At 41.4% G+C, this 11,034-nt stretch overlaps 1 protein-coding gene across 1 annotated transcript; it reads left to right on the top strand.

Annotated features, from left to right (window-relative positions):
- Positions 1 to 7,028: 7,028 nt before the first annotated feature.
- LOC133442189 (uncharacterized) lies at positions 7,029 to 8,955 on the top strand. The gene is made up of 4 exons (XM_061720138.1): positions 7,029 to 7,040; positions 7,150 to 7,592; positions 7,830 to 8,146; positions 8,487 to 8,955. Exons 1-4 carry the CDS (start codon positions 7,029 to 7,031, stop codon positions 8,858 to 8,860), a joined length of 1,146 nt encoding a protein of 381 aa, XP_061576122.1. The 3' UTR covers positions 8,861 to 8,955.
- The last annotated feature ends 2,079 nt before the right edge of the window (positions 8,956 to 11,034 follow it).

Raw genomic sequence — 11,034 nt, 5'->3', positions numbered from 1 at the left:
AGATCATTCATGAGACACATGGGGCTCAATCCCTCCCGATGGGCATGTGACACAATGACTCACCCAATCCAACAGGATGCAATATCCTGTGGGGCCTATGCATTGAAGGTACATAGCATGATTAAGATTAATGTTAGGATTGGAATGAAAGTAATTGTGTTTCTCCAGCAGCAAGGTACAACTCTTGGATAATCAAAACGACACATTTATTTGGTACACTGCTACCCAACACTGGCTGTAATGATTATTGTGGACAATAAACATGTATGTGACATCTGAATGTTGTAAGATGAATGAATACAAAATAATGTCAATCACATTTACTACATCAATGATTAAATTGTCTAAAACTAGATCTGAATTGTTCCTTAAATGTTTGACATCCATGTTGGATAACCATGCATGGATGCAATGGCAATACATAAATAAATTACGGATAATTGCAAAGAACAAGTGCAATGCCCTTTTCGGTCATAGCTGAAGTGCAGCTAAGAGTACTACTCAAAAGTCTGATTATTTGATATATCTGCACAGGAAGAAGGACAAATAATATAAAATAGTTAAGAGTGTTCTGGCATTACATGTTTACTTGCATTGGGTTACTTTAATGAACTAAAATTACTTAATTTTGTCCATTGGGTGCTTCAATAACTTTCAAACACCTCTCGTAAGATCATTCAGTTCATTATCATAATGAATCCATTCTTGCACCTCTTATTCACAGTTTGCAGAGTGCATCTTGGGTGGAATCCCTTTGGAATTTGACAATTCCACATCTGGTATAAACACCATAATAGAGCACATGGCTGTCTCTCTTCTTGAAAATACAGGTGTTTGTTTTCCTTCCTTTTTATAATACTGAATATGATAGGCTATCATTTACTCTGACAAACATTAAGGGAAATTATTGTTGTACCTTGTTTTGCCAGACCTGAGTAACCTGTGCCATTTCTGTGGGGAGCAGCAAGGGGACACTCTTTGGGTAACTGTTTGTTTTATTTTTCTTTCTAAAGTCTGATTTATAAATATTAAAAAACCTAAACATGATTTACATTTTCTTAATTTTTTTTAAATTTCAAATAATGTTATGTGTTTATTGTCATTATTGTGTAACAATTTAATTATAATGTTTTGATTTCCTGTTGTCAAATTCAGATCGGATGTGACAACTGCCCAAGGTGGTACCATTAAACCTGTGCAAAGTTCCCACGCAGAGGCCGCAGGAAGTATATTTGTGTAGCATGCAGGTAGCAACTTTAGCTACTATTTGTACATAAGTTTGTATGTACATATGTACAGTATTTCTGTCATTTCTGTAAGTTAGAAATGTTCAGCTTCAGCATTTAAAGCTTGTAAATAGAGTGTATTGTTCTATATATATATATATTTGTGTGTGTGTGTGTGTGTGGTAGAAACAACTTTCCATCACCTGTATTTGGCCTTCAATCAATTTTTGGCAGGTAAAAACTGTCCGTTTTTTTATAGTAGGCATAAACAATAATATTAGATGTACAAAGCACATCCAAACATGGTAGGAAATACTACGTAGGGCCCAGATCAGATTTTAAAAAAAAATGGACATATTGCAAAAGTGATCAATTCTTTATTGAAAACACACCCATAAATCACATTCATTATAGTCTAATTTCCAAAGACAGGGCTAAACAAAGGCATCAGACATACCAAGCACATAGAGACATGTCTATCACGTCATTGTCACGGCTGATTTTGCTACAAACTACACTTCTTTTGGGCACAGATGTGATAATTACGTAACAACACACGTTACACTTTCTAAGACACATACCTTTGCTATAATTGCGGACGTACAGGTGTGTGTATCTGCATATTATGACCGTTTAATCCGCGCTCAATGGGCTGTTATCCCTCAACGGGCTGCTATGCGCGCTCCCGCGGCCGCAATCAGATTCTGGCAGGCAATCACTTTTTGGCACAACACCGGCATATCATGTCATTAGTGCAAAATCTTGTGGGGAAAAATAGACTGTTTAAGGAATTGTCAGAAAGGCAGGATGTTTGAAAAAAGGAAAAGATACCGCCGTTCCGACCATAGGAGGCAAAAACTCTCGGAGTGATGGGACGTTTGATAGAAAATTAAGTGTTGCCATTCCGACAATCAGAGGCCAATGTCGGACTGGTGGGATGTCGGAATGGGTAGTGCCTCCCCTGCCGGTTATACTTCCCGGAGTTAGTTGGTTGTTATAAAGAAATAAAAGCTCTCTCTCTATCTCTCTCTCTCTCTCTCTCTCTCTCTCTCTCTCTCTGTGGAGTGAGTGAGTTTTCTCTTTCGTCTCTTTCTTTCTAAACTTTTTTTATGTTTGTTTGTTTTGTGTAAGTGTTGTGTGTCTAGTGCATGTGTTGTTAGTCGGGGGGGATTGTTTGTTTGGGAGTCGCCGGTGTTTCGCTGCGGCGTGCCGGCGGCATGGCGGATGACTTTAGGAAACTGAGCAGCAAACACGGCATCAAAGTCAACGCCGGGTTTCCCTGCTCAGTGGAAGATGTCAGTCTGGCCGTGGGGAAGGTTGTGGGGTACCACAGTGTCAAGTCTGCCGCGCGGATGAACAGCGCGGTGGTGATATTTGTGGACAAAGTGGAAAAAGTTAATGAGCTGGTTGAAAGTGGCGTCACCATTAAAGATCTGTACGTGTCTGTCATGCCGCTGTCGCAGCCGGCTACGCGGGTCTCTCTCTCCAATGTGCCACCGTTCATCTCCGACTCTTTCCTGGAGAAAGAGTTGTCGAGACATGGGAAGATCGTTTCTCCCATAAAAAAAGTCCTGACGGGCTGTAAGTCTCCTCTCCTCAGGCATGTTGTCTCACACAGACGAACACTGTTCATGATCCTCAATAATAGACATGAGGAGCTTAACATCAGGTTTCATGTTAAAGTTGACGATTATGAATATGTGCTTTATGCGACCTCAGCTAATATGAAATGCTTCAGGTGCGGAGAGGAGGGTCACTTGATTAGAGCTTGTCCCAGTAAGAGAGCTCAGGAGGCTGAGCAGGACGCTGGTGAGGGACCCAGTGGACTGAGACAGGCTGGAGGAGACGGAGGGACAGACAACACAGCTGGACAGACAGCTGGAGCACAGAGCACTGAGGTGGGTGAAGCAGGTGAGGGGGGCAGTGTACAGGTGGGTGATGAGGAGGAGGCACACACAGTGACAGGTGAAGCAGGCAGTGGGGGTCACAGGAATGAGGAAGACACACACACAGAGACAGGTGAGGGTATTCAGGTGAATGAGGAAGAGGGGGGAGAGGCAGGTGAAGGCATGCAGGTGAATGAGGAAGAGGAGGAGGGTGAGGCAGCGGGCAGTGTTCAGGTGAATGAGGAAGAGGAGGGGGGTGAGGCAGGTGAAGGCATTCAGGTGAATGAGGAAGAGGAGGTGGAAGGTGGTGTGTGTGAGGAGGACATGCAGGTGGAGAGTGTGTGTGCATTGGAGAGGGGGGGTGTGTCCCTGGCTGTGGGAGGGGCTGGCAGCAGTGACAGTGACGACTCTGACATCAGTGAGTTAATGGAGGACAGGCTGACTGTCAGTCAGGAGAGGAAGATCTGCTCTGTAAAAAACATTAAAACTTTCCTAAAGGAAACTAAGGGCATGAAGGGAGTCAGGGTGGAGAAACACTTCCCAGACATAGAGGACTTCTGCTCTTCAGTCAAGAATCATTTAAGAAACAGAGAGTTCACACCCAAAGAGGGCTACAGACTGAAAAAGCTAGTGGTTAAATTGAGACGTCAAAACAAACATGATGATGACCATGACAGTGACTTTTAACTTATTTATTATCTGTGTTTTAATAGCAGGGGTGGAAAGTAACTAATTACATTTACTCACGTTACTGTAATTAAATACTTTTTATGAGTAATTTGTAATTTTCTGAGTAGTTTTTGAAATATGTAATTTGTACTTTTACTCGAGTACATTTTGACCCAAGTATTTTACTTCGCTACATTTGAACCCCCTCACGTTACTGAGTACAAAATTCATGATAAAAAAATCAAATGCGGGCGGAAACCCCTGTGTCCCGGAAGTGAACGTGATTTGCGCATTGATGTGTCGAAACTGCCGGAAACAGAAGAAGAAGAAGAAGTATAATAGGGGCGCCTTGCCTTCAGCGCGCCCTTTTGGATCTACGCGTTTGAAGAAGATGGATGTTGATATAGAGATCGAGGATGAGGAAGGGCCCGACGAAAATTCCGGAGCGGAAAGCCACAGAAACCCTTGGCCAAACTTAGAGGACTTATTTGCGTTCAAACGCACAAAAGGCAACAACAACATTGTTATGCAGTGTAAGATGTGCCTGCCCGGCAGAACGGAGCTTTCAGCTTTCAAGACATCCACGTCAAATTTACGAAAGCATGTTGCGGTAAGTGAGCGCATGTGTTTTTGTTTCTTACATCCCAAATGGTTTATTTGTTGTTTGGTTTTAAAATCCCAGATAACACAGTGCTGCCAACTTTCCCAGAAACGTAGGCGTGAGATTTGGCGCGGGCGGGTGGCTGTTTTATTAATTATTAATCTGTTTATTAATTTCATTCATACTTCGTCGAGCATTGTCGCGCACAACGGGACATGTCACAGACGTCATGCTCATGAAACCGCTGCTTCAGCTAACCGAGAGGTCCGCACCAAGCCGACCGCGTTGCGGTTAATGAGAACCGAGCCCCGGCTTCACAAGGCTCAGCCAGCCGCTGTAGCATGACTGGTAGCTGTTAGCACAGAGCTCAGAGCTTCTGTGAGCTAAGATGCTTTCACCACACGTGAAAATGATCCGCCATTTGATTTTTCAGCTCGCGTTAGTTTTCCACTCAGGTCCAAACAGTTGATCAGTGACTGCGATTACATGCAGTCAATAGCCCTCTTAAAACCCGAATATTGGCAATAACCTGAATTTGCACGGCCATGTAAACACCAATAACCCCTTTGAATAACCCGAATTTGCTCATATTCCGGTTATTCAACCATATTCGGGTAATGTAAACGCCAAACGGAATATCCCGCTCAAACGGAACATGAATTTGTTTTCTGCGCATCCTCTGTTCGCAAGGAATCCTGGTCTTTTGAGTCCAGGAAGTTTTTCTAAACACGGCGAAACGCAAGAACAGCATTTCAAGTGTCTTGAGCAGTCTCAACTGCTTTGGCTGCTGTTAAAATATGTTACATAAATGTTATATAAAAATACATGATTATGGTAATGTATTTAGATTTCCGTTTAACTTTAAACATTTAGGCAAGGCTTTATGGAATCATGTCTTCTAAATTCTACTGCTTCATTAATGAATCTGTTACCTATACATCCAATATGGCGTCAAAGTCACCGCCATATTGGATGTGGCAAGACTGCGCTATAAACTAATACAAGTAAATGGACTTATTTTAATAAAGCGCCTTTCTACAAAGAAATTTACGTTTTACGTCTCATTTATTCATTCACACACGCACTAATATACTTGTGAAACAGTTAGGCACCAAATATAATGTATTTAATTTTCTCAGATGGCAAAAATAAAAACTTTATTGATCCCACATAGGAGTAATTCATGTTATATCAGCTATAGAGAACAAGGTAGTGCCGAAAAACAATATATATCCCTCTTCACAAAAATAAGAAAAAGAGATACATATTTTCTCATCAACAAAACATATTTTTAAATTTTCAAGTAACAAAATAACATATTTTAACTATTTTTCAGATTTTTTCAATTATTTTATTGTCTGAAAAATGGTTCAATTATGTTATCTTGTTATTTGAAAAATTTTAAATTTGTTTTGTTGATCTATTTTTCTATATTTTTCTTATTTTTGTGAGGGGGGATATATATTTATATTAGTTTTGCGGCACTACCTTGTTCTCTATAGCAGATGTAACATTAATTACTTCTATGTGGGATCAATAAAGTTCTTATTTTTGCAATTTTTTAGACAGAAAATAACATGTTTTGTTGATGAGAAAATATGTTTCTCTATTTTTCTTATGTCTATGCTGTTCCTGCCTGTGACGTCATTACAACAGTTTTTCGACTCGTACCCATAAACTTGAATTTGTGTTCACAGTGAAAACTCGTAGTCGTAGAAATTAGAGTTGTATTCACAAGACTTTGCACTTACAGCTTTTAGATTCATACTCACATAAAAACAATCTTAACCCTAATAATTTATCACTCATGTGTGTGACAGCAGAATTTTGGGTACAACTTTTTTATTTACATACAAATGTTTATCATTACGAATACGAATCGTTATAACATGGACACATCTTTTTTACGCACACACAAATAATATTGGAACAATAATACCCCCATAGGCAGGCCTGTGCGCCACCGGAGTCACCCTACCACTGGGCCTAACAAGTTTTCTGGGGGAAATCCTGAATAGTGACAGTACAACACATTTTTTTCATAAGGATGAGATTGTTCTAGCTTAATACATGTTCTAGTTCTTAAATAGTGTTTTCTAAATATGAGTGTGCCTACGAATACATAATTACTCTGTACCCTCTTGTATTGTGTGTATTCACAGAGAAAGCATCCATCAAAGCTTGCTGCTTTTAGTGCATGTTCACGGAAGTCACCACAGGAACAAGGCAACAGTAAGCAGAGCAAGCTCCCAGACAACCAGGCCAAACTTGCGGTGGGTGGTGCCATCCGTGTGTCTCAAGGGACAGTTGACCGGTTCCTTATCAGGCTTATCTGCGAAGGTCACCAGCCCTTTTCTTTGGTGGAACAGCCAGCATTCAGAGAGTTTGCTGCTGCTCTCAATCCTCAATACAAAATGCTCTCCAGGCCCACAGTTAAAAGAAGAATCGCAGAAGCTGCTGCTGAAATGAAGACAAAGTTGATATCACACCTTGGTAACATCAATCATGTTGCTACTACCACCGATTGTTGGTCTGCACACCAAAAAAGCTACATAGGTGTCACGTGCCATTGGATTGATGGGGAGACTTTCGAGAGAGGATCTGTCGTGTTGGCATGCAAGAGGTTAAAAGGTTCACACACCTTTGATGTGCTTGCAGGTGTCCTGGATGATATTCACTGCCAATACAAAATAAGAGGGAAAGTGGTTAGAACCACCACAGATAGTGGCTCAAATTTGTGAAGGCCTTTTCTGTTTTTGGTGAGCAGAGCCAGTCGGAGGATGATGATGCCGGATCAGATACAGACCAAGAAGGTTCAGAATCGGATGATGATGTTGAGTTCCAAGACGCATTCAGCATCCTAGAGCAAGACAACGGCCTGGAGTACCAGCTCCCCAAACACCAGAGATGTGCATGCCACCTACTGAACTTAGTTGCCACAACAGATGCTGACCTTGCTGACAAGAAGAACGACACCTACAAGAGGCTTTCACGTGCTGCCTTTGGCAAATGCCAAGCTCTGTGGAATAAGTCAGGTCGCTCGCACACTGCAGCAGAAGCTGTGGAAGACAAATGTGGTCTTCAGCTCATTCGACCCAACAAGACACGGTGGAATTCAACATACATGGCTGTGGAGAGAATCATTCGCATAATAAAAGAACAAGGGGAGGATGCCATCAGGTGTGTCTGCGAAGAACTGAAAGTGAAAATGTGAGTTTTGGTTTTTACATTTTTAAATATTTAATTAGCATATATAACTTAACATTTGTCATAATTCATAATGAATAAACAGTTCTGATTCAACAGTATAAAATACACAATATATGATATAATACAATTTTATATGATGTAAATGTTATTTTGTTGTTTGTTACAAAGTCCATATCCTTCTATGTTAATAAACAAAACTTAATTATTGTTTTTTTTCCATTTATTTATCTCGTGCAGGTTCAGTCAGGCAGAAATTGCCTTTCTGGATGAGTTCTGCTGTGTGATGAGACCAGTGGTAAAGGCATTGAATATTCTTCAGTCAGAGAGCAACACACACCTTGGGTGGCTGCTTCCAGTGATCTCTGAATTACAGTCCAAACTGAGAAGGCATGAAGCGTCGGTCAAGATGTGCCTTCCACTCATCTCGGCACCACAGCAAGGGGTACAGAGGCGCTTCAGAGTCATGATGGAGGACCGAGAGCTTATCTCAGCAGCAATCCTCCTACCCAAATTTAAGACGGGCTGGACTGACAAAGCTGAAGTCGCTGAAGCAGGTATGACTCCATTGTTCAATATCACAGCAATCAGGAATTTATTTTAGTCTTTTTCATTAGTTTTTTTATCAACAAATACATATTAACAACATTTCAGTACAGAATACAAGGTGTTTTATTTGCCACATACATAGAAATACTAAAAAAGCATAAAATGAGGTGAAATTACAGTTAACCATCTGTACTGTGCAGGCGTGTTTGTTAGTGGGAGCTGGGGTATTAAAGTGCAATAGTGCCAACGTGCATACTGCAATATGTCATCTGACTTAGCTGTCCATAGTACTGTTTAAGAACAAATAGCTCAGTACTTAATTTCCCTACGCTTTCTGTCATTAAACAGGACTACTATATTTGAGGCATCACCTTGACCAGATGGCTGAGGCTGAGGTGAACCAAGGCACGCTCAAGGAGCATTCGTCAGACGAAGACGACTACTTCTCCACGATGAATTCCCGCAGGTCCGAGGGTTCTGGGGAATTGGACGGGTACCTCGCCTGTGTTTCAGAAAGCATGGACCTGCTGAACTCCTTCCCAAACATTAAGAAACTGTCTCTGAAACTCAACACAGGCCTTCCAGCCTCAGCCGCCTGTGAGAGACTTTTTAGTTCTGCCGGGTTGCTCTTCACAGCAAAGAGAGCAAGACTTACAGCAAAAAACTTCGAAAATCAGCTGCTGCTGAAATTAAACAAGAGCTTTTCCAGTCTAAAGTTGTAGATTGTGGGCAGTATTGTGGGATCTTGTTATGGGCAGAAATATGTGCCACTAGAAACTGAATTTGAATAATTTATATTTGAATTTGAATTGCTCAACTTGAATAATTTCATCAAAAACTGAATCTGAATCACATAATTTGAATTTGTATTGTTTAATTTGAATCATTGCATTGAAAAACTGAATCTACATTCAGCTCTCACAATTCAAATTCAGTTCTTGCAATTCAATTTCAATTCTACTGTGCCAGACATCCGGGTCTTCCACAGGAACAGCAATCGAGTGCAGATACATAGAACTCCAGAACAGCAGAAATTTTTCTACAAAACGGCAAGATATAAATCTACACTTTTTACACAGAATGGAGAAAACACAATAGGTTTTGAAATATCTAGCTCCCATTGGTCGTTTATATGGTTGAAAGAAAATAGAGGTTATAGTAGGCTACGTGAAAAGGAGTTCTTTGTATCTGCACTCGATTGCTGTTCCTGCGGAAGACCCGGATGTCTGGCACAGTGATATTGAAATTGAATTGCAAGAACTGAATTGGAATTGTGAGAGCTGAATGTAGATTCAGTTTTTCAATGCAAGGATTCAAATTAAACAATACACATTCAAATTATGTGATTCAGATTCAGTTTTTTTAATGCAATTATTCAAGTTGAGCAATTCAAATTCAAATATAAATTAAAGCTGCAAGCAGCGATGAACGGGCCCTCGCACTCACGGCCACCGCCCCCCATAAGCATATCAGAAATGACACCACCCACGACTTCCTATGTCAAACCATTCAAAAGTTATAGCAGAAAAAAGGGACAACCAATCAGAAGAAGGGGCGGGGCTAATTCAGGCCAATGAAGCTTAAGAACTCATTACAGAGTCCCATGACACCACCCACGACTTCCTATATCAAACCATTAAAAAGTTATAGCAGAAAAAAGGGACAACCAATCAGAAGAAGGGGCGGGGCTAATTCAGGCCAATGAAGGTCAAGGACTCCATAAAGAATCTGATGACACCAGACACGACTCTCTATGTCAAACCATTCCAAAGTTATAGCAGAAAATCGGGACAACCAATCAGAAGAAGGGGCGGGGCTAATTAAGGCCAACGAAGCTCAAGGACTCCATACAGAATCTGATGACACCACCCACGACTCTCTATGTCAAACCATTCAAAAGTTATAGCAGAAAATCGGGACAACCAATCAGAAGAAGGAGCGGGGCTAATTAAGGCCAACGAAGCTCAAAGACTCCATACAGAGTCCCATGACACCACCCACAACTTCCTATGTCAAACCATTCAAAAGTTATGGCAGAGAAAAGTATTCTAGGGGGCGCTGTTGAGCCGTTAGGCCACGCCCATTAATGCAAACCATGAAATATCAAATTTATCGCCAAGTCTGTATTGCATGCCAAATTTGGTGACTTTTGGAGAACTATCAAATATGGACCAATCAGATTTCAAAATGGCCGACTTCCTGTTCGGTTTCGGCCATGGCTCCAAGAGACTTTTCTTTAAGTTGTGCCATGATACAGGTGTGTAGCGATTTTCGTGCATGTACGTCAAACCGTATTGTAGGGCTTGAGGCACAAAGTTTTCCGGGGGGCGCTGTTGAGCCATTTTGCCACGCCCATTAATGCAAACCATGAAATATCAAATTTATCGCCAGGCCTGGCTTGCATGCCAATTTTGGTGCCTTTTGGGGAACTATCAAATATGGACCAATCAGATGAAGGGGGGGCACGCTTTTTGGCGTCTAGCGTCGCCACGGTAACACTTTTGAAAGAGAAAAGTAATGCGTGTAGTCGCAGGATGGAGACGCACATTTGTACGTATAACACATCTGGGTTCACGATACGGTTCGGGCCGTATTAATTCTCGAAGGAATGGCATATATTGCTCCAAAATTACGTGATTAATTCAGAATGTTCAAAATGGCCGACTTCCTGTTCGGTTTCGGCCATGGCGCCAAGAGACTTTTCTTTAAGTTGCGACATGATACAGGTGTGTACCGATTTTCGTTCATGTACGTCACACCGTATTCTGGGGCTTGAGGCGCAAAGTTTTTTCGGTCTGAACCAACCAGATGAAGGGTGGGCGCGCTTTTTGGCGTCTAGCGTCGCCACGGTAACGCTTTTGAAAGAGAAAAGTAATGCGTGTTGTCGCAGGATGGA

The sequence above is a fragment of the Cololabis saira genome, chromosome 4 (genome assembly GCF_033807715.1).
Source record: "Cololabis saira isolate AMF1-May2022 chromosome 4, fColSai1.1, whole genome shotgun sequence".
In the NCBI taxonomy this organism is placed as follows: Eukaryota; Metazoa; Chordata; class Actinopteri; order Beloniformes; family Belonidae; genus Cololabis; species Cololabis saira.
Note: the sequence above shows the minus strand (reverse complement) of the source record. Positions and strands in the feature narration are given on the sequence as shown.